At 55.5% G+C, this 22,967-nt stretch overlaps 2 protein-coding genes and 1 long non-coding RNA gene across 7 annotated transcripts in view; 2 read left to right on the top strand and 1 right to left on the bottom strand.

Moving 5' to 3' along the window:
- Positions 1-3,680: 3,680 nt before the first annotated feature.
- VPS9D1 (VPS9 domain containing 1) lies at positions 3,681-16,474 on the bottom strand. 4 transcript variants are annotated; one of them, XM_072731298.1, is made up of 15 exons: positions 16,215-16,474; positions 14,545-14,620; positions 12,639-12,731; positions 12,376-12,538; positions 10,295-10,406; positions 9,971-10,033; positions 9,665-9,717; positions 9,477-9,582; positions 9,218-9,403; positions 8,348-8,840; positions 7,208-7,337; positions 6,791-6,999; positions 6,369-6,465; positions 4,799-4,903; positions 3,681-4,506 (listed from the first exon to the last, which is right to left on the bottom strand). In XM_072731298.1, exons 1-15 carry the CDS (start codon positions 16,311-16,313, stop codon positions 4,413-4,415), a joined length of 2,079 nt encoding a protein of 692 aa, XP_072587399.1. In that variant the 5' UTR covers positions 16,314-16,474; the 3' UTR covers positions 3,681-4,412. The 4 variants fall into 4 exon arrangements, with proteins under 4 accessions (XP_072587399.1, XP_025860804.1, XP_072587398.1 ...); XM_026005019.2 differs by having other exon boundaries at positions 8,348-8,865; positions 9,218-9,303; positions 16,215-16,472; XM_072731297.1 differs by having other exon boundaries at positions 9,477-9,564; positions 16,215-16,472.
- Positions 9,052-12,518, top strand: LOC112924646 (uncharacterized). The gene is made up of 3 exons (XR_011996081.1): positions 9,052-9,191; positions 10,379-10,506; positions 12,383-12,518. It is a non-coding gene; the product is annotated as an uncharacterized lncRNA (long non-coding RNA).
- Positions 16,467-22,967, top strand: part of ZNF276 (zinc finger protein 276) — a 19,165-nt gene continuing 12,664 nt past the window's right edge. The window contains exons 1-4 of one of the 2 annotated variants that reach the window (XM_026005023.2): positions 16,467-16,571; positions 21,168-21,471; positions 21,821-21,867; positions 21,962-22,408. In XM_026005023.2, coding sequence (XP_025860808.1) covers positions 21,188-21,471; positions 21,821-21,867; positions 21,962-22,408 — 778 coding nt within the window. In that variant the 5' untranslated portion in view covers positions 16,467-16,571; positions 21,168-21,187. Of the gene's footprint in view, positions 16,572-16,750; positions 17,199-21,167; positions 21,472-21,820; positions 21,868-21,961; positions 22,409-22,967 lie in introns of those variants that run through there. The other variant, XM_072731299.1, reaches the window with a different exon arrangement.

The raw sequence follows: 22,967 nt of genomic DNA, 5'->3' as shown, positions 1-22,967 counted from the left end.
GAGCGGTGCGTCCCCGCAGCCCCTCCCTCCGAGCTGGGGCCTGGCCGCGCCGGCCACGGCGGAAGCGGGTACTGCTCGCGCGCACGGGAGGGGAACCCAGCAGCCTCAGGTGGGTGGAGCGGCCTCCGGGTCCTTCTGTGGGCTCAGCTTCCTGCTCCCTGACAACATCATCTGGGGGTCCCTGAGGCGGGAGGGGGGCGGGGGAAAACCCTTCCTAACTAGGCCAGCCTCGCTTCCAGGTGCCCGACCCGTGCGCTAAGCCCACCTGGGCGGAGGATGGATGGGAGAGATTTAGGCCTTGGGGGGCCCTGCTCAAGGCAAGGAAAGTCGTCTTCTGAGACCTTCCTCCCTGGGCAGGCTCTGTTCCTTGATTTCTGGGCCCCTAACCTCTCCAGGCCGCTCTATGGATATCGGACCTGTCTGGGCAGTGCCCTGCAGGTGCGTCTTAAGATATTTCAGATGGGACGTTTAGAAAAATATTGTGACCAAGCTGGTGATCTTGACACATGTTGCTGGCCTTCACTCAACGTGGAGGTATTTCGCTTACTGTGTCCTGAACCCTGCCCTAGGGCCTCACCAACCCTGAGGACACAGTTAAGTTCTGGTCCTCTTTTGCTTGTACGCCGAAGGGTTGAGCTTAACCTTCACCACCGAATTCGTGGTGGTCTTCAGATGCGAGGCTTCTGGAATTGATCATCTGAGGCCACAGCCCCCGCTCCCCCAAAGAAGAGAACTGTTAACTGGAGCAGCTGCATTCTTGGTGCAGATTCTGGCAGAGCGTGCAAAATCGTGTCCTCAACTCTATGTAGCTGATGTTCTGCACTCAGTACGTGTTTACCATCTGTCTCTGTTGCCGCGTGAGACTCTGGGAGATTGCTCCCAACTGTTGCTTCTACTCTAGGGTGTGTACGTGGCTCTTCCCGGTGTGACATGTGAACCTGGCCAGGTCTTTGCACCTGCTTCCACCTGTAGAATGAAGGTGACATTGTTTGGCTTCCCAGGATAAGTCATTAAAATACCTCGTTGAGATGTTTGCTCTGGGAATCTAGCCATCATATTGGGGGAGAGCTGGAAGCCACATGGAGAGACCTTGCACTAAATAATGTCCCCCCAAGTCCATGTGCCCCTAGATCCTGGGAATATGAGCTTATTTAGAAACAGGTTTTTTGTAGATATAATTAAGTTGAAGTCATGCTGAATTAAGATGGGCCCTAAATCCAATACCTCTGGTGGTGTTATGAGAGTTTAGGGGAGAAGGTCTGTGGTGATGGAGGCAGAGATTGGGGGCCTGCCTACAGTTACCAGCCAAGGATTGCAAGGGCCAGGAAGCTGGAAGAGGGAAGCAAGGATTCTGCTCTAGTACTTTGAGGGAGTATGGTCCCATCAGCATCTTGAATTCAGACTTCTGGGTTATAGAACTTTAATAAATTTCTCTGGTTTTATGTGACACAGTTTGTGGCATTGTGTTATGGCAGCCAGAGGAAACTAATGCAGGCCTCACATTCTGTCCTAGAATGTAGTTCTGAGTCCTGAGTCTTGACTGAGGTCCTAGGTGACAAGCATCTACTGTAGACATGTGGACAAAGCTCTAGAGGATTCCAACTCCTGATGTGGGGTCACCCAACCTGGAAGCTGATCCAGCTGATGCTGGGATGCAGAGATAGGCTGTCCCCACTGAATCCTGCCCAAATGGAAGATTCACAAGCAAAGTAAATGACTGCTGTTGTGGTTAAGCCAGTGTGTGTGTGGGGGGGGGTGGTCTGTTACACAGCAATCCATGTGGGACCATGTGCACTTACCACCTTCCTGGGAATGGATGCCAAACTGCCTGATCCCGTCTGTGTACGTGTCCTCTTATGACCTTGGGCTACAACCAGGAACAGGCCCGCTAGGTCAGAGGGTCAGTTGGTATTTGCCTTGGCCCAGGACTGCACCTAGTTCTTGAATCTGCTGCCCAGTACACGGCACACTGTGTGCATAGTTTTCAGCTCCTGCACCCCTTGCTCAGCTTCACCCAGCTTTTGGATTTTACCAGTCTAGTGCACGTGAAATTCTACCTTGTTTTTGTGTTAATTTGCCTTTCTTGATTTGTAAGGTTTTGAACACTTCTTATGCTAATTAGCTTTTTAAAACTTCTTCCTATGGAGGCACATAGGTGGTGCATTCAGTTGGGTGTCTGACTCTTGACTGGCTCAGGTCATGATCTCGAGTTGTGAGATCAAGTCTCTCAATGGGCTTCACACTCAGCATGGAGTCTGCTTGAGGATTCTCTTTCTTTCCCTTTGCTCCTCCCCCTCCCCATGCTTGCTTGCTCTCTCTCCCTCTTGCTCTCAAATATTTAAACAAACAAACAAAAACCTTCCTCCTTGGTAGACTGTTCGTAGCCTTTGCTATTTTTCTTTTTGGGACTGCTGCCTTTTTCTTGTTGATTTGCAGGATTCCCAGGGGGAAGAGTGAATTATTCATACATTTTATGGAGGAGTCATGGGTTCGGAGAGGCTAAAGGACTGGCCCAAAGTCACACAGTAAAAAGCAGCCTAAGCACAGCCTGACAGCAGCGTCTAAAAGAGGGTGCCAAGGAGACAGCTCATCCCTATAGGTGCGGTCCCCAGTGCAAAGCCAACAGGTACCTCCAACTGTCAGGCTTAGCTGAAGACACTTTCATCCTCCATCTGCTCTATGAAGGGTCCTTTAAAATCCTACCCCTGAGACGTCAGTGCCAAGGCCTGATGCATGAATGTCACCCCCTCTTCCCAGAGTTCTGTGGTTGGCTGGGATTCTCATCCAAGCCTGGGGTAGTCAGAACTCTACACTTAACAGGAACATACGCAGAATGTCAGGGAGCGAAGGGCAGGGCAAGGGTAGGAGACAAAGGCCACACAAGTGTATGGGTGCTGGCTTGTCTGTTCCCGGGGCACTGGTGGGCAGGAGGCCCCAGGCCACAAGAGCACCTGACACATGACAGCTGCCCCAGCCCACTGGGGTCTTGACGACAGGTGTCCATGGCCTCTTGAGTTGGCTTGCTGAGCTCAAACCCAGCTCTGCCATCATGAGGTGCAGCCTAGAGAAGTCACTTCCCCTGTCCATACCTCAGTTCCTCATGGAATTCCTGTGAGGACAGACCTCAGAGGACTTGGAATACTGCTTCATAAGAGCACCCAATAAACACCAACTGTGGGCTGTTTCCTCAGAGCCCTTCCCCAGGGAACCTGCACACCACTCCCCTAACTGGCCCCTGGCATGGCTGGGCCCAAACCACCTGCCTCAGTGGCAACTCAGGTTTGCCAGAGATCCCTCCTTCCCTGGCAGATGCTGCTGCAGCTGGGGCTGGGCTGCTGGCTTTCTCCTCTCTAGGGGAAACATGTATCATGACCCAGGGCACCCCCATGTGTTTCCCACCTAGAGAACGAAGATGCTCTCTGAGCCCTTTGGGTCAAGAGGCCCAGTCACAGGTCCTGCCCAAACTACTAGGCCCTGCAGAGCATGTATTATCCTCAAGGATGCAGCCCTAGGGGGTCCCTCTCCTGTTCAGGGGGTACCTGGGGAGATGGGTTTTGTCCAGGGGTAGACCTTAATGATCTCAGGGACAGTCTGGCTCTGGCTGGTCAGCAGGGGAAGTAGTTGTGCTACTTGTGCTTCCACGTAGCCAATGGAATGGTGAGCAAGAGAGCTATGCAGAATGAGACATCAGTGACCTCTTTATTTTTGGCTGTGTCAATGGCTGCCCGGGGCATGTAACAGTCAGAGTGGACACTGGGCTGTAGGCAGGCACTGATCCTTGGGCTCACACTGACCCAGGAGGGGACATGCGGGGGTGGGAATTAGCCAGGGGTCCAGGAAGGCCAATGCCTACTGCCGAGGTGGGAATGGCTTAGAGGCTCCAGACGTGAGTGGGTCTGGGGATGCCTGGGCTCCAGAGGAGAATGGAGTGGTCAATACCCAGTAAGTAAACAGTATAGAAAAAAAAAAAAAAAAAAACAGTATAGTTTCAAGCCACTTGGGCCCCAGGCCTTGGGGTGGGGGCAGGGGATGGGGAGAGGCTCTCATCTTGACTCCACCAAGAAAAGGGATGACACCAGAAGCCAACTATCACCAGAGAGGGAAAGGGAGAGAAACCAGACCTGCCCTCTGCCAGGCCCATGGCCCCCTCCCTACTGTGGGGTTGATGGGACTGTGAGGACATGTGCACAGGCCCCAGGGAGCCCACAGCTCTGGTGTTCCTGCTGAGACAAGAAAGGCTCAGGCTGAGACAAGAAAGAGACAGGCCTAGTTCCTAGGAGCTGCTTCAGCTCAGCTCTACTCTCTGAGCAAATGAGGTGCCTCCTCGAGTCCCTGGGGGCGGATGTCAGGGAAGGTGCAGAGCTGCAGAGCCCCAACCCTGCCAGAGCAGGTGCCTCCTGGATGGTCCTCTGCTACTTGCCCAGAGCCCCCCGGGGCAGCAGCTCCACGTAGCTCAGGGCACTCTGTAGTGACGTCAGGCAGTAGCCCTCCTCTCCGATCAGGTATCTGAGGTAGGCAGAGGTGGCATCTGTCACCTCCAGGTGAGGCAAGGAGGCCCCTGGCACTTTGGAAGGGGTGTCTGCACTTGTCGGGCAGGACCTGGACACTGAGGCCCCACAGGAGTCTGTCAGGGAGGCTGGGCTGGGGACAGCCCCCCCCCCCCCCCCTCAGGCAGATGCTGCTCAAGGGATGGGCCCCGGTTCCCGTACACAGTATGCTGAGCAAGGGGTGGTGGGAAAGGGCTGGAAGCACGTGCCCCATCCCCCACAAGCGCCTGACTCCAGGTGGGGGCTCCTACCCCTCATGGATGAACTCCTCCAAGGCTGCACACTCTGACACCAACTGGGGGAGACCACTTCTCAGCACCACGAAGGACAAGATGGGCAGGAGGTCATCGGCACCACTGTTGGGCAGAGGCATGGCTGGCCAGTAGGCTCTGGGGGCCAGTACAGCTGCTCAATCCCCAAAGCCCTGCAGCCCCCAGCTCGGCCTCTAGAGTGCCAGCTGCTCTCCCTGTGCTCCTCCTGCCCACCTGTGTGGGGGTAGTTGGGAATGGGCTCAGGTCAGCGGCACTGGCAGCCACTACAGGCAGCAAGGCTGTCCCTAAATGGGGACCCTGTGCTGCAAAGCCCGTGGCTGGACAAGGGGAGGCCCCCACAGTGGACATGTGGGGGTGGCCTCAACCTCACAAGCTTGCCCCACAAGCGTGCCCACATCTGGGGAGCAGGGTAAAGGAGGGGATGGCCCATGTCCCAGGCACTCTGCTGACACCTGGCATACTGCACAAGAGGCATCTAGGAAAACTAAAAAGGTACCAAGGGAGGCCCTGCAGGACACGCAGAGCCCTGGTCCGAGGGCTCACAGGGTGGTGGTCTCTGGGAAGAGCACGGGAGCAAAGACTGTGGCTCGAGTATGATTACCAACCAGGAAGGCCTCACTGGGCTCCTCCTCGTGACCCTGCCCCCACTAACCTGGGTACTAATACCTGCAGAGACATAAAGCTATGTGCAACACCATTCTCCCTGCCTCCTTAGACACACGGAGGAGAGAGGAAGTGTGGGACTGCAGCTGGGACTCAGAAACACTGGCTAACCTACAACTCTTACACCTATAGCTACTCACCCAGAAACCACATGTAAACTGGTGAAGGGGTCCCTCCACCCCACCCTGCAGCTGAGGCCTTATATCTTGGCCCTGAGGTTGGTGGGGGTGGAGCTCTTCCCTGCTGATCTCACACTCAACTCTGATTTCCACCTGCCTGTTACCTTCAGGCCCTTGGGTGTAGGTAGCTACACTGTTCAAATGACAGGTATCTTCACTGTAACGCTAGCCCCTGAGGCAGGGTGGCAGTGAGCAGAGCCGCTACAGCTGCTAGGGGGCTACAGGTCTCAAGGGGGGCCAGGACAGGAGGGTACAGGTGACACAGATAGGACCAGGCATCAGAGATCCAGGCAGAGAAGACCCCTGCCTCACCTCAGGAGACTGGGACAGGGATAACTCAGGAACCCCAGGCCGGGGGGGCGGCGGGTGGTACGCTGTTCACTGAGGCCAGGGCTATTTCCCCAAAGTGTGTAACTGAGGCACCAGGCACGTGCTCCTGGGACAAGCAACCCTAAATTTCCCCAAATTAGCCAGGTGGTACCTGATGCCTAAGCAGCCCTGCCCAGAGGGGTGGGAATGCATCGGCCATGGGGGCTGGAGCTGCACCCCTCTCCTGGACAATAAGCCCTGCGAAGCTCACTGCAGCTGGGACCCAGGGGCCTGAATCTAGGTGGGAACCTGCGGCCCCGGTGCTTGAGGCAGGATGGAGGGTTCTCTTTTCCTCCAGGCCTCTGTCTCCCACTTGCTCAGGGCCCACCCTGACTCACATGGCTGCAGCACCAAGCTGGGGTCTGGCCTCAGGTGTAGCCTCCTGGGCCCGGTAGTAGTCCTCGGCACAGGCGCAGATGACCCGCAGGACCCGCACTGTGGCACAGAAGTGAGACTTCACAAGAGGGCTGAGTGGAGCCAGTCCCGGGACAGCCCTGGGGCCAGGCACCGCCTCACCCCCGCAACCCGCCCCCCCGCCCCCCGCCCCACCCCATCACTTGGAACTAGGCGGAGCTGAGAAGCTCTCTCTGGAAGGTAATGCCCTCGAACCATGGATGTCCCATGAGACACAGCCCCCATCTGCTAGGAGTAAGGTCTGCAGCTCAGAGGCAAACAGAGACTCTAGGTCACCCTCTGGGATGGCACCTTATCTGAGCTTGTTTTCTTTCCCTCCTGTCCTCCCAAACTGCAACCCCCTCACCGATGCACTCCAGCTTCTTCTGGGGGCAGCTCTCCAGAACCAGCAAGCCTAGCTCTTGGGCTGCAGCACAGTAGGGGTAGGCACCAGCTCCTGTGGCCTCCAGGTCCCGGGGAAGAAGCTTCGAGGGTATGCCTATGGCTGCTGGGGGTGCATTCCTGTAGAGTTCCATGCTCCTGCTCAGGGCAGCCTCCCGGAGGCGGTGCACACTCCTGGGGCAGAGACAGGCCAGGCTCAGCTGCCCAGGGGACTCTGCCCCAGATATGGAGGCAGGGCCAGGGAAAGCAAGCTGTATCCCCTGTATCCCCGAGTCACAGGAGGTGGCTGTGGCACCACCTGAAAACCAGAAGCATCTGAGGATAGCAGCAAAGGGTGGGGAGCAAGGGGAAGGCCCTGTGAGGGGTGGTGCTGGGATCATACCTGTAGAGTGCCAGCAGCAAGGGCCACAGAGGAGAGAAGAAGGGTTCCTCGATGCAGGCTAGGCACCGGTCCTTGGAGGCAGCCGCACTCAGGCCTTCGAAAGCCAGGAGGGTCAGCGAGAGCAGCCTGTCTGCCGGGAGCAGAGCCGGCACAATGGCACTGTGGGGACGGCTGGGCCCTCCAGCCCCAGGCCGGCAGCCCCTGGAGGTCATCCCCAGCCAGCCTGGAGTGTCTGAGGGGAGCTCTATACCTGTCCCCTCCTCTCCCACCCACTGAGAGCCAGCCTCGGTGTGGACAGCACCAGTGTTCTGGCTCGGTGGGGAGTGGCTCTGCCCGAATCTCTCCCCTCCAAGTCCCCACTCCTGTATCCATGGGGTCTGGGGCCAGAACACTCTAGAGCTCAAGGATCATGCCTAGCCCCCCTGAGGAGCTAATCAGACAAGCTCGCAAAGGACAGCCTCTTTCTGAGGGTTTATACTCCATGCTGCGGGGGTAGGAGCTTTAGAAGCACATTTACAAGACCTTCAGCCCAGGGATTTGGGAGACCCATCGGGGGATTTTGGAAGGCATGGACTTGAGAACCAAGGCCCCTCAACTGCTGCGACTCCCTCACTGCTTCTTAGAAGACCCTGGAAGCCTTCTTCCTTGGAAGGTTTTGGGGGTCACCAGCTACCCCAAGTGCCAACCTTTAGCGAATCCACACACTATTCTCAAAATGGAAAAGGCCACTGTCAGCACTAGGCTGGTTGGGAATGACCTGAGTCCAGCCCTGTGGGCCAGCCTGGACCACCTGGTGGCCAGAGGATCTTCCCCAAACAGAAGGCTGGGATGGACCACGCCATGCTTCCCCCATGCAGCCCAGTGAGCAAACAACCTGGGATCGGAGACCTCGGGGCCCCTGCCAGCCCTATCTGCTCTCAGAGCAGGGTATGTTCCTGTCTGCTAAACATGGAGTTCTCCTCAGACAACGGTGGACAGAGAGGGTTCTGCAGATCAAGCCTGGCTGGCTGCCGAGAAGAAGGCCTGCCCTCCCCAGGGCCTATCCTAGGCCTGTGAAAAGCATTTCACTGGGCACAGGCTTCAGAGTGGGAGCAGCTCCCTTCACCCACCCACCCGTCCTGCAGGCACGCTGGCCCTCACCGATAGCGTTGTGTATGTCCTTCACAGCACTCTTCAGCTGCTCCAGCAGCGGCTCCTTCTTCACCCCTGTTGTTTGGGGCTCAGGTGGCCTCCCATGCCCCCGGCCCCACCCCTCAGAAGTAGCCAAGAAGTGTTCGAGGTCTTCAAAGGAGCTGTCTTTGCCCTGTACAGCAGTGAAGCTGTGCGCCAGGGGTGAGGGAGGCCCCACAGGGCTGCTGTCCAGCCCTCTTTCGGGGGGGCCAGTGTGGGGAGGGGGTGTAGGGGGACTGGCATGGGTGCCATCTGGGGGCCGCGGGGCTGGGCTGGGATCTGCAGGGGATAGCATGCAGTAAAGGCTCTGTGAGGGCCGGAGCCGCCGGCTTCCAGGAGCCAGCAGCCCGTCGGCGTCCGGGGGCAAGGAGCAGCAGCCAGGGGCAGAGGCGGCACCAACAGCGCCCCTGCTCACGATGGGGTACAGCGCCCGGTACACCGCACACTGGAGCTTCTTCAAGAGCTGTGAGATGGGGTGGTCGGGAATGCTGCGAGCACAGGAAGAGGTGTGGGGGCACAGCGCTGTGGCCACGCCCTCACCTGCCATCCACCCACATACAACATGTCCCCCACAGGACTTGTGTCGAAGGACCGACTCTTGCATTGTTTCCTTGTGAGTGAATGTGGCAGATAAAGTCTGACCCACCCTCTGAGAAGGTAGAAGAGAGCCGCTGAACGACCGTGAGGAAAGCTGGATGGGACATCTGCCACCCCAGCCCATCTGAGGGAGCCCATGTACACCCTGTATGGCCACCCCTGATCTCCTTCGTCTCTCTCCTTTCTGACCCTTTTGTTTGTCATCAGGACCAGCAAGGTAGGGGGTCTGAAGGCCCCTGGTACCTGAGTAGGTGGGAGACCAGGCTGGTCACTAGCGATAGGTCCCCTGGGCTCTTCTTGAGCTGGGCCCTCCAGTGCTTGGGCCAGTCCTGCAGGGCAGAAGACTCTGGAGAACATGGCCGGGTCCCTGCGTCCTTCCCAGCCACGGCTGCACCCGGGGAGACCAGTGCCACATGGTCTGTGCCCTCTCTGGGGTGTAGGGAAGACCCAATGGCAACAGGCCCCCAAAACAGCAAACCCACCCCCAGCTCCCAGGACTCACATGGTCTTGCTCATACTCGAGGATAGCAGCATAGAGGGCCCGCTGCTCCCGCTCCTCCGGGGTCAGGGCAACTTGACTGCAGAACCTCCTGGGGAAAGAGACGAGGCTAGGAGCTTCAGGCTGGGTGGCAGGTGCAGAAGTCCCCACAGTCCTCTCGGCTGTCCCCAGACCAATGGGAGCAAACATACCTGTTGGCTGCCTCCTGGAGCCGTAGCCGGCGCTCCTCCATCTTTCTCTGCAGCTGGGACAGCAGTCAAGGAGGTGTCTGGTGAGGCAGCCCCTACTCACCTGTATGGAATCTCTGGGCATCCAGGAGATACGGTCAGGAGAGGAGCCCCTGGGTAGTAAGAGGGATCGGATGGACTGTGCAGAGACAGGCAGGACAGGAGCACACGTCCTTCAAGCACATGCCTCTCTGAAGCTGGGCAAATTCTGTCCCCACCCCACCCCCTTCTCCCTCAGCTCAGGACACCAGGTATGGAGAGAAAGGATACTGTCTCCTCCCGAGCTTTGGCGATCACGAGGTTCTCCATCATCTGCCGCTGCAGGGACAGAGTCTAGGAAGGGAAGGAGATAAGGACTGTTCCTCTTCTTTTTTTTTTTTTTAAGATTTTATTTATTCATGAGAGACACAGAGAGGCAGAGACATAGGCAGAGGGAGAAGCAGCCTCCATGCAGGGAGTCCAATGTGGGACTCGATCCCAGGACCCCAGGATCACGACCTGAGCCAAAGGCAGATGCTCAACCACTAAGCCACCCAGACGTCCCGCCTGTTCCTCTTCTGCCACCAAGCCAGACCCTCCCAGGGGCCCGCTCACCAGGGATGTCTTCTGCATGGCCTGGCTGGGGTCCAGGCGGGCCATCCGTGCCTCATAGGCCGCTTTCAACTTCTGATTCTGCAGAGAAGCCTCCTCCAGAGGTGTCAGCTCCCTGCAATAGTGACAAGCTGCTGTCCAGGCTCTAGGAAGCCCTGGAATACCTGGAAGCTCTGGTGACCTGAGGACCCTCCCTGAGACCAGAAGATGAGCAGGTGGGCGGGGGGGCGGGCAGGAAGGAAGTGAAAAGGAGGGAGGAGGTCTGGGGTGGACTGGAGACCCATGCCCTGCTCACCCAGACCAGCAATTGCCAAGACCTCTGATTTTTCAAGAGAAGCTGGACATTGCGCTTTTTTGCAGATTGGTTATACACGTTTGGGAACAATATGAAACTTCTTAAAGGCATCATGTGAGCTAAACAGCTAGATGAGTTTGCCACCATTAAAGAGAGAACCATGTCTACTTTGTAGAAACAACCACCAAAAATACTGCCCCCTGCTCAAAAAAAAAACTTTTGTCCTCACATATCTTCATGCTTTCCTGGTGGGAGAGGGTCAGTTGTGAGGACCCCAGCTGAGGAGGGAGTTTGTCCTGGGTTGGAAGTCTTGTGCCTGGCCCTGCCCCCAAACTGCACAGGCAAAAGTGAGGTGCCGGGACCCTCTCAGTGGCAGCGGCCCCCAAGGCTTGGCAGCAGGTGGGCCAGGAGGAGCCAGTCCTTGTCTTTCCTAGTGAGGATTCTCGTATCCATGTCTGCGTGTTTATCAGTTCTAGAAACTAATACCCTGGGGTGCCCGAGTGGCTCAGTCAGTTGGGTGTCTGACTTCGGCTCAGGTCATGATTGGCCCAGGGTCCTGGGATTGAGCTCTGCCTCTGCTCCCTGCTCTGCGGGAGCCTACTTCTTCCTCTCCCTCTGCCTGCCACTCCCCTGCTTGTGCTGCATGCTCTCTCTGTCAAATAGATAAAATCTTTAAAACAAAAAGGAAAAAAAAAAGGAACTTATATCCTGTTAGCTCTTCAAATAATGCCTCTCCCATTTTGTTTGCTTTTTTCCAGAACTCCGATATTCCTGTGTTAGATCTTCTCTCTCTTTTTTTCCTCCCCTTCTGAGTCATTCTCGGTACCTACTGACCTTTTAACCAATTCACTCATTCTTTCCGCAACTATGTCTACTCTGTTGTTATAAAATCGACCACTCATTTCCTATGCAAGTGTGGACTTTCATTGGAAGATGTAATTTGTTGTTATTGTTTTCTCTTAGTTTTTTTTTTTTTTTTTTTAAGATTTTATTTATGGGGATCCCTGGGTGGCGCAGCGGTTTGGCGCCTGCCTTTGGCCCAGGGCGCGATCCTGGAGACCCGGGATCGAATCCCACGTCGGGCTTCCGGTGCGTGGAGCCTGCTTCTCCCTCTGCCTGTGTCTCTGCCTCTCTCTCTCTCAATCTCTCTGTGACTATCATAAATAAATAAAAATTAAAAAAAAAAAAAAAAAAAAAAAAAAAAAAAAAGATTTTATTTATTCATGAGGGACACACAGAGAGAGAGAGGCAGAGACACAGGCAGAGGGAGAAGCAGGCTCCATGCAGGAAGCCTGACATGGGACTCGACCCTGGGTCTCCAGGATCATGCTCTGGGCTGAAGGCAGCGCTAAACCACTGGGCCACCCAGGGATCCCCTTCTTTTAGTCTTTAAAACAATGTTGGCATTATATTTTTCATTTTGGTTTTACTTGGTTCTTCATTTGCTGGGTCAGATTTTATGGATTTTTGTTCCCTGGAGCTGTTTTCAAACTTCTTTTTTACTTCTGCAAACACAAGGAGTGTGATAGTTTCATGATAACCACACCTGAATACTTCCAAGTCTGTGTCTGCGATTACTCTGTAACTTTCTCATTTCTTCTTCTGTTTATCTCTGTGTGTCATTCATGCACATGCTTTTGTGCAAAGGGGATTTGCATTTGTTTTTGTCAAGCATGTGGCTATTTCCATTCTGCAACCCATTTTAACTACAATCAATCATCATGGTTAGCTCACTTTTCCTGGAATTCAAACCTAGGCTCAGCCCACCTTCCATTTTGCCCCCTCTTACTTCTTAGAACTTTGTGACTCTACCACCTGAAGCTTCTGGAAGATCTCAGGCGGCAGAAACGGAGATAGTTTCCCCCCTTCGTCTGAGTACACCCGGCGATGTCGGCTGGTAGATGAGGGGACAGGAGCAGCCACAGGCATAGCTGGCTTCAGGTGTGTTTTCCCTGAAACACATATGTCAGCAAGGGGCAGCATGGAGTCCAATGTTCCACACAGATGCAGACTTGCAGGGGGATGCCCCACGAAGATCTGCTGGAGACCCACCAAGCTTGGCGGCTGTGGACTGGGCCCTCTCCAGACACTGCTCAGCCAGTTTCAGCATCTTTGAAGTATCCGGAGCCACAATTTCTCCACCTTCTGGGGATCAAGAAACAATAAAGTTGGTCATTATCACCTTTATTACTTAGTAGATTCTTGCTGAGATAAAAACAAGGACAAGCCTATCCCCCTCCTCATCTCTGACCTCTAGGTCACCAACCCCTCCTTTCTGATTATCTGCCCTGGGTTTACCTCCTGAAGTTGTGTGGGCTCTGTGCTTGGCCTGCCTAACATCTGGCTGTCCTGTTGTCCCAGCGGGACCATCAGAGCCCCCTCTCTCCCTAACCAGGCCTTTTCTCAACAATGGCTTTCCTTGTACTTACAGCCCCTCCAGGTGGGCCTTGCAGTGACCACAGACCATTTCACAGAGATGACTTTGTCACCTGTCTCCTGCCCTCTAGCTCTGCTTGACCCCAGCCCTGGCACATCCGCAGGTCTTCTGTTCTGCATTCCCCTCTCTGGTGATCACTTCTGTCATGTTGAAGGAACTGGACCCCACCAGCCTTAGTTTCCAACCAAAGTAATGTTCCCTTTATAGCCAGCCTCTCACCACATCCTATTTCAGCCATCTGACTCCCAGTGAAACTCCCCTCACTCATACCCTCATGTCAAGCCCTTCTCTGAGGGCTCCTTGACCTCTCCAGAACACCCTCCTGGGTATAGCACTGTGCTCTCCTGCGAGGCCTGTCTTGGAGTGCCCAGAGCTCTACTAAGCTCCCTGGCTCCTCACGACCCCGCAGCCCACCCCCCCTAAACAACGTGGCCCTATATCCACCAAGGTGCTCAGCACTTCAAGCACAATATGCTCATGCTGGAGCTCTCTCTTCATCCCACACAAGTCGGCTCCTGCCACTCTCTGGGTCACCTCTCTGTACCTCACTGTTTCCCCCCAGCAGTTCAACTCCCCCATCCCACCAGCCAGTGGCTCACCCTCCCCCCTGCTAATCTCTGAGGTCCACCTTTATGTTTATCCTTTTTTTAAAAAATATGTATTTATTTATTTATTCACGAGAGATACACAGAGAGAGACAGAGACACAAGCAGAGGGAGAAACAGGCTCTCGGCAAGGAGGCCGATGTGGGACTCGATCCTGGGATCACACCCAGAGCCAAAGGCAGATGCTCAACTGCTGGACCACCCAGGCGCCCCTATTTTTATCCAATTTTATTTTTATTTATTTACTCATGAGAGACACAGTGAGGGGCAGAGACACAGGCAGAGGGAAAAGCAGGCCCCCTGTGGGGATCCCAATGCAGGAGTTGATCCCAGGACCCCAGGGTCACACTCAGAGCCAAAGACACTCAAGGACTGAGCCACATAGGTGTCCCAATCAGGTCCACCTTTAAAGAACATCCTCAAGCCCTTCACTCCTTCCATCTCCAAGTGGTTCTACCACTGCTTTCCCCACTATAGTAGCCTCTGGAGGCTCTGCTTCCATGCTGGCCTCTCTCCCACAAAGCCTCTACAAGTTTCCCCTTACACCAGAATGACCCCAGTTCCACCCAAGGCCACGACAGCCCCAACTCACTTACTCTTCCTTGTACCCAGTATCTACTCTCATCTCAGGGCGTTTGTACATCCCTCTGCTAAGAGTGTTGCCAGCAGCCCCTGACCTTTCCGCAGCTCCCTCCTTCCTGAGCTGGGATTAGATGTCCAGTCTCTGCTTAGGCCCCATCCCTTCCTGCTTCCACATCACACAATGGCAGCTCATGCTTACTTTATGCTCACTCATTCACCTTCTGCTAATGACCAGCAGGTAGGACACAGGACACCCCCAAGCCTGAGACCCACCAAGGGCTAAGCTATTTGTAATTTGTTCAGCACAGGAAAGTCCTGAGGCTGGGAGCTGTACCTTTGGTCGTTTCCACTTCTTCCAGCAGCACCTGGGAGATATAATGGATGCTCCTCAGGTATTCTGTATATGCCTCCTGGGCCCAGAGAAGAGAAATGCCAGGGGTCAGGCCAGTACTGGCAAACGGTTCCAACAGACCTGCCTCATGCCCTTGCGGGAAACAGAGACATGGTGTCTGCTCATCTCTTGAGTTTCACCTGAGCCATCTAGTCTGGGGTTGTTTGCTGCTAGTTCCTGCAGATCTAGGTCATGCACAAAGAGCACCCCTCTTCTGTTGACCTGAAGGGCACCTATCTCTGCACTCAGGGCCTCTCCCCAGCACAAGAGGCATGGAGATTCTCCTTCAGTGCACCAGGAGAAGCTGCCATAACCATTGCTGTTGTTTTTCACTCTGCAACAAGTTCCCTTCCCATGCAAGTCAGGGGCTCTTAGGGCTTAAATAAAAAATTTCCAGAGAGGTTACTGAGGGAGATGTTGCAAATCTTAGAAATCGCTATGTGGCTTCAGTTGTGGGCAGTCCCTTTCCTGAGCACGCCACCATCCCCCACATGAGACTGCTGCCAGTTTCAGGGATCTGAACATTTTCAGGGCCTGAGTCCGAGCCTGGTGTCCGGTGGTGGCATCAGTGCCTTCAGGAGCCCCATCTAGGGCTACCCCCTACCGCCCGGTAGGGGAAATGGGTTCCAGAAAGGACTTCTGACCCACGTGGACACCGATGGTCCTAGAACACTGGCTCAGAGCAAGCAGCAGGCTGAAGACCTGCTGGGGCTGTGCACAAGGGCTGTCCTCTGGGGCTGTGCATGAGGGTTGTCCTCTGGGGCTATGCACGGGGGCTGTCCACTGGGGCCATGCACGAGGGCTGTCTTCTGGGGCTGTCCACTGGGGCTGTGCATGGGGACTCTCCCCTGCAGCTGTGCAGGAGGACTTTCCATTGGGGCTGTCCACTGGGGCTGTCCTCTGGGGCTGTGCATAGGGGCTGTCCACGGAGGCTGTCCTCTGGGGCTGTCTATGGGGGCTATCATCTGGGACTGTGCATGGGGGCTGTCTTTTGGGGCTGTCCACTGGGGCTGTCCTCTGGGACTGTACACGGGGGTTGTCCTCTGGGGCTGTCCACTGGGGCTGTCCTCTGGGACTGTGCACAGGGGCTGTCCTCTGGGGCTGTCCTCTAGGGCTGTCCACTGGGGCTGTCCACTGTGGCTGTGCATGGGGACCCGGCCTGCTGCTCCACCCCGCCAGTGACCCGCCAGTCACAGGCCCACTGCCCGGCCCGCGTCCCCTCCGAACCGGTTCTGCGGGAGACGCGTCACCAAGCAGCCCCGCGTAGCCTCCCCAGGATGCCGTCCCTTGGGGTCTTCCCGGGAAAGCACACATCGCTCAGGAAATCGCTTGCCAAACACATTTCGCAGGGCTGCCTCCAAGCCCCTCGCGAAGCCCCTCGCGAAGCCCCTCTAACCCCGGGCGCTGGGAGCTGTCCAAGGTCACGTCCGCCGCCCACGCCCAGCGCCCCCGAGACCGCGAGGGGAGGGGGCCCCAGACGCGCCCACCTCCACCCGGCCCCGCCCCCGCCTCAGGCCCTGCTCCCCCTCCCCTGCCGCCGCCCCCTCCCTCGGCCCTGCCGCCGCCTGCCCCGCCCTCGGCCGCCGCCCCCGCCTCGCTTTGTGTCGCCTCACCCGGGGCCGGTTGCCGGTGTCCAGTTCGATGGCCCCGTTGGCCAGCTTCATGGCGCACTGCAGCGGCTTCACCGCGCCGTCCCCGGCCGCAGCGGCCATGGCGCCGGGTGGGGGAAGCCGTGGCTGTGGACGGCTGCGGCGGCGGGGCCGCGGCAGCGGCGGAGCGCCGGACCGGCGGCCGGGACTCCGGAACACAGCCTGCGCGGGAGCCGGCGCCGCCCGAGCCCTGGACCGCCGGAAGGGGCGGGGCCTGCGCGGCAGCCCTTCCGGCGGCCCGGGTCCGGCAGCTGCTCGCGCGGAGCTCCGGGGGCTGGAAGGGTGGCGGCGCAAGTAGCCTCACGTCGTAGCTGCGAGCCAGTAAGTGTACCAGTCGGCACCTGCACTCCACGTCTGTGACATGCCAAACGCGTGGGCCCTACCGTGCCGCCCCTGCCCCCTTTCCTGGCCTTTCCCCTCGCTGCCCCGCCCCTCCCTCATCGCTCCGCCCCGCTTCCTGGGGGCCGAACGGGGCCGAACGGCGGAGTCGAGCGGAAACGAACGAGCACAGTCCAGCTGAGCTGACGCGCGAGGCTCTGGGCCGAGCAGGACTTAACCCGGTCGAGAGGCCGGGCCCAGCCCACACAGCGGGGCCGAGCTGATCCGAGTGGAGCCGAGCCGGATCGAATAGGGCCGAGCGGAGCCGAGCCGGGGCCGAGCCGAGCCGAGCGGGGCGGAGCCGAGCGGAGCCGAGCCGGGCCGAGCCCCGGGGCCCGGCTGTAGCCTCGGCCGCCGCCATGAAGCGGGACCGGCTGGGTCGCTTCCTGTCGCCTGGGGCGGCGGGGCAGCGCGGGGGCTCCGGCGGCGGTGGCAGCGGCCGGACCCGAGGCCGGCCGGCCCGTAGCGGGCCGAGCGTGGACGAGGCTGCGGCCTTGGTGGCGGCGCGGCTGGGCTGGGGCCTGGCGCGGGCCCGCGGGGACCCGGGCGAGGACGGCGCCGACGAGGCAGGTGGGTCCGGCCGGGCGCTGGCGGGGCGGGGGTCCGTCGGCGGGGACGTGCTGCCCGGGCGCCGTCTGGCCAGGCCGCTGACCCTTTCGTGCCCGCTGTGCGCTCCCCGAGGGGTTTGCGCGTAGGGGTGCTGGCTTTGCTGTGTGCTGTGCAGCCTGAGGTCCGCGCCTAACCTGTCTGGGCCTCCGTGGCCTCTTCCTTAGAGCGGAACGGAGCGGGTCGGGTGCCGGAGGCCCTCGCCCGGTAGGTGATGCCCGGGCCCCGGGGACCCTGCTTCCCCGGGGGCCGGGGGTGGCGGCGGGGGCAGCGTCTGCAGAGGAGAGGCCGGGGTCGAACCTGGACGGGTCAAGGTCCCCGGCTGCCGGAGCCTTGCTTGGGGCGGACGGCCTGTGCTTCTGCAGTGTCAGGAGCCCGGGAAGGCACCCATGAACGAATGTGGTGCCTCAGCCGGGCACTGGGCCCGCGCGGGCTGTCTGACCCGGGTCAGCGCGCAGGGCGGTTCGGTTCTCGTGGTGACAGCGTAGCCGCTTCCAGAGCCGTCACCGGGCCTGGTTTTCTGACCGCTCCCCTGCCCAACCCCCCCCCCCCCCCCTGCCCGAGAACAGCTTCTCGGTTCTCCGTGACGTGGTGTCATCGTTTCTAATGTCAGACATGTAAGTGAGGTCATGTGGTGTTTGTCTTTTTCTGTCTGACTTCCCTTGGGGCCATACCTCCGCGGTCTGTCCGTGTGGTCACACGGGCAGGATTTCCTTCTTTTTTAGGGCTGAGTAATACTCCGTTGTGCGGTGGCACTCGCACCCACCCCGCTTTTTTTTTTTGGTCCATTCATTAACCTATGGACTTCCCTTATTTCCACACCTTGGCTGTTGAAAATGATGTTGCAATGAAAATAGGAGAAAACACTAACTCAAAAGTTTCCTTTGGGTAAATACCCAGAAGTAGAATTGTTGGGTCAAATTGTAGGGTTGTTTTTTTTTTTTTTTTTTTTTAGATTTATTTGTTTATTTTAGAAAGAGGGTGAGTGTGCTCATGAGAGACAGTGAGGGAGCAAGGGGAGGGGCAGAGGCGGAGGCAGAGGGGAAGCTCCCGGCTAAGCAGGCAGTGGACAGTGGACGGTAGGCCCTGGGCAGTGACTGAGATGGTGACCTGAGCCGAAAGAGGCACTCAGGCTACTGCACCACCCAGGTACCCCTGGTAGCTTTATTTTTAATTTTATAAGGGTCCTCCAGCCTGTTTTCAAAGAGACTGTATCAATTGATAAAATTTGCATTCTCACCAAGAGTGCCTAAGGGTTCCCTTTTCTCCACATCCTCAAACACTCACTATTTGTCATCTTTTTGAGAATAGCTATCCTAACAGGTGTGAGGTAATAGCTCATTGTGGTTTTGCATTTCCCTGATGAGCACATATGCACTTGTACTTGTTAGCCATCTGTATGTATGTCTTCTCCTGAAAAATGGCTATTTAGATCCCATACCTGTTTGTTTTTGTTTTAAGATTTTATTTATTTGAGAGAGAGCAAGCAGAGGGAGAGGGAGACAAGCACACTCCTCACTGAGTGTGGACCCCCACATGGGGCTTGATCCCGGGGCTTGATCCCATGGTCCTGAGATCAGGACCTGAGCTAAAACCAGGAGTTGGAGACATAGTCAACTGAGCCACCCAGGTACCCCTGCTGCCTATTTTTTAATTGGATTATGCTTTTGAATTGTATTAGTTCTTTATTTTAGATATTAATCCTTTATCAGATAAATGAGTGGCAAATACTTTTCCAAAATCAGTAGGTTGCCTTTTCATTTTGTTGATGGTTTTCTCTGTAGTGCAGAAGCATTTTTTTTTTTATTATTTATTTATGATAGTCATATATATAGAGAGAGGCAGAGACAAGGCAGAGATAAAGGCAGAGGGAGAAGCAGGCTCCATGCACCGGGAGCCCGACATGGGATTCGATCCCGGGTCTCCAGGATCGCGCCCTGGGCCAAAGGCAGGCGCCAAACTGCTGCGCCACCCAGGGATCCCATCATTTTACTTTCATGTAGTCCCACTTGTTTATTTTTTGCTTTTGTTGCCTTTGTTTTCAATGTCGAATCCAAAAAAATCATTACTGAGATTGAGGAGAAGGAATATACTTCCAGTGTTTTCTCCTAGGAGTTTGTGATTTTAGGTCTCACATTTATATCTTTAATCCACTTGGAGTTTATTTTTATGATTTAAGTTGGGGGCCTCGTTTCATTCTTCTGCTTGTGGCTGTCCAGTTTCCCAACATCATTTATTGAAAAGACTTACCATTTCCCCACAGTATATTCTTGCCTCCTTTGTCATAAATTAATTGACTACACACATGCATGGGTTTATATCCGGGCTCTCTATTTTGTGTCTGTTTTTATGTCAGTAGTATACTGTCTTGGTTACTTTAGTTTTGTAATATAGTTCAAAATCAAGAACTGTGATGCTTCTGGCTTTATTCTTCTTTCTCGAGATTGCTTTGGCTGTTTGGAGTCTTTTGTGGTTCTGTATAAATTTTAAGATTGTTCTGTTTCTGTGAAAAATGCCACTGGAATTTGGTCAGCATTGCACTGAATCTGTAGATGACTTAGGGTAGCATGAACATTTTAAGAGTACTCTTCTAATCCACAAGCGCAGAATATTCATTTATTTGTGTCAATTTCTTTTGTCACTGTCTCATAGTTGATTTTATATAGTTTTTTTAAAATTTTTTTATTTATTTATGATAGTCACAGAGAGAGAGAGAGGCAGAGACACAGGCAGAGGGAGAAGCAGGCTCCATGCACCGGGAGCCTGACGGTGGGACCCGATCCCGGGTCTCCAGGATTGCGCCCTGGGCCAAAGGCAGGTGCCAAACCGCTGCGCCACCCAGGGATCCCTTATATAGGTTTTTAATCTCTTTGGTTAAATTTATTCATAGGTACTTTATTCTTTCTGATGCAGTTGTAAGTGGGATTATTTTCTTAGTTCCTTTTTTCTGGTACTTCATTACTGATTTTATATCCTGCAACGTTACTGAATTTGTTCATTCCTAGAGTCTTTTGGGGGAAGTCTTTAGAGTTTTCCATATGTAATACCGTATTGTCTGCAAATAGAGATAGTCTTTTTACTTCTTTTTTTTTTTTTTTTTTTTTTTTCCTATTTGGATATTTCTTATTTTTCTAGCCTGATTGCTCTGGCTAGGACTTCCAGTAGTATATTGAGTAAAAGTGGTGAGAGTGAGCATCCTTATTTTTTAATCTTAGGGAAAGCTTTCTGCTTTGTACTTGTGTGTATAATGTTAGCTATGACATTTATCATGCTGAGGTACATTCTCTCCCCACTTTGTTCAGAGTTTTTATTATGATGAGCATTGAATTTTGTCAGAAACTTTTCTGCATTTATTGAGCTGTTCCTATGATTTGAATCCTTCGTTTTGTTAATGTGTATCACATTGATTGGTTTGTGGATGTTGGACCATCCTTGCATCCCTGGAATAAATCCCACTGGATCCTGGTATATGAGTCTTTTAGTGTATTGTTGAATTTGGTTTGCTAATGTTTTCATGAGGGTTTTTGCAACTGTATATGTCAGGGTTATTGGCCTGTAATTTTCATTTCTTGTGGTGTCCTTGTCCTGTTTTGTTATCAGGATAATAGTGGCCTTGTTGTAGAAGCACTTAAAATTCTCTGAAAAGTTTTCTGGACCAGAAGGGCCTACACTGACCACACCTCCCAAAGGCTGTATGTTCAGCTGGGAGCTCAGAGCCAGAGCCCTGCCTTTGGCCCAGATGTGGGTTTGTGTTGAAGAGGTGTATGTGGGGAAGCTCCCTGGAGGGTCTTCTCCACTTGGGGAGCTGGGAGGATAGCAGAGCATGGGCCTCACCTCCCCTGGGCCGTTGCTCGCTTCCTAGGAGCTTGTGTTTTCCTTGCCCTGTGCAATGAGCAGCCTCGCCTGCTGACTTAATGTCCCCGTGCTTGCCAGGAACAGGCCGGGCTCTTGCCATGGGGCACTGTCGCCTCTGCCATGGGAAGTTCTCCTCACGGAGTCTCCGCAGCATTTCTGGCAGGGCACCTGGGGACAGTTCAGGCAGACCACCTCCAGGGGAGCGAGTTTTCACCAGGGACTTCCAGCATCTGCTGGGGGTGGCCGTCCACCAGGACCCAGCTCTGTCTCAGTTCGTCTGCAAGAACTGCCATGCCCAGTTCTACCAGTGCCATGGCCTCCTCAAGTCCTTCCTGCAGAGAGTCAACGTCTCCCCGACGGGCCACCGGAAGACTTGCACAAAGTAAGCATTCCTCCTTCATTCATTTGGTGGGCTTTCAGGGATCAAGCACCCTGCGTGCTGGGGCTGTTCTAGGCCCCCAGAGTGTGGGGTGGGGGTATATGTCTCTGCAATGGGGAGATACCTCCTGCCTGGAGCAGCAGCCATGTGTGAGCACCAGTGTGACTGGTGTGAGGGAAGTGGACAGACGTGCATGAGGACGGTGAGGCCCTCAAAGGGCCCTGAGATGACGACAGCTCTTGCAAGAGAAGTTTCAGACAGCATGTGGGAGAGGTGGCCTGTGAGAGGGGTCTGGTGAGCCCGGGTCTTGTTCACTGCTAGCCCAACTCACAGCCATCCTGATCCTTTGCAGGGTTGGTGCCCAGCCCCCACCAGGGGCAGAGGAGGGAGCGTGTCTGGGTGAGTGTGCCCCTGGTGTGTGGTGTGTGGGTAGGCTCCAGGTGGGCTGGGTGCTGACTGGCCATGGGTATGGCGTCTCTGTGCCTTTCCTCAGTGGACCTGATCACTTCGAGCCCCCAGGGCCTGCGCGACTTGGTGGCATGGGTGCATGGACACGCAGCCAGCTGTGGGGCTCTGCCTAACCTCCAGAGGACACTGTCCTCCGAGTACTGCGGTGTAATCCAAGCTGTGTGGGGCTGTGACCAGGGCCACGACTATACCATGGATGCCGACTCCAGCTGCGGGGCCCTCTTGCTGGACAGTGCATTGGCAGTCAAGTGGACATGGGACAAGGAGATGGCCCCATGGCTCACCCAGCATCGGGGCTCCAACCCCACTGGGGCTGCCCCTCAGAGCTCCCAAGGCAGAGCGACCACAGCTCCAGCCGAGACCGAGACACTGCCCAGCACGGACCTGGCCCAGCCTTCTTCAGATGTCAACCCTGTAGGGCCTGGGCTGGGCCCCCCATCTCAGCCAAGCTTCCCCTCAAGTGGGGCCCCAGGTAGGAAGCTCTTCTGGGCTGTAAGACCAGGATTCCTAGTCTTGAGCCAGGCAGGGCCCTCAGCAGGAAGTGGATGTCTTTATTGTTGTGGGCAGTGGTCATAGTGTTGTATGCAGAGGTTCTGGACAAATGATGAGGAGTTCCTCCTGGGCATCTGACAGCAGGGAGGAGTTGAGGACCCTATTCCAGCAGTTTCTGTAAAGGCATGCTTGTCTGCCATCTGGTCTTCCTTGCTAAGCCTGCTTGGGGCAGGGGGCCGAGGGAGGCAGAAGAATGGGGTCCTTGTTGTGGGACATAGGGGAAGAGGGCAGCTGGTACGTCTGAGGCTGTTTTGGGCCAGCTGCAGGTCATCCCCTGGGTCTCAGCCAGCGTCCCAGTAACATCCCAGTGGGACTCATGTAGACAGGTTCCTCTGCCAGCTGGCCAAGAGGAAACACAGGGCCCTTGTTGGGGACCTGATCCCACATTGCTGTGGTTAGGGTGTAGCTGTTGATGACTTTATGTTAGGGCGGCTGAGTTGGCTTCCCCCTGGCTTCACTCAGCCTCCATTTGTGCAACT

The sequence above is a fragment of the Vulpes vulpes genome, chromosome 12, assembly GCF_048418805.1.
Source record: "Vulpes vulpes isolate BD-2025 chromosome 12, VulVul3, whole genome shotgun sequence".
NCBI lineage: Eukaryota > Metazoa > Chordata > Mammalia > Carnivora > Canidae > Vulpes > Vulpes vulpes.
This window is presented reverse-complemented; position numbering and strand designations above follow the sequence as displayed.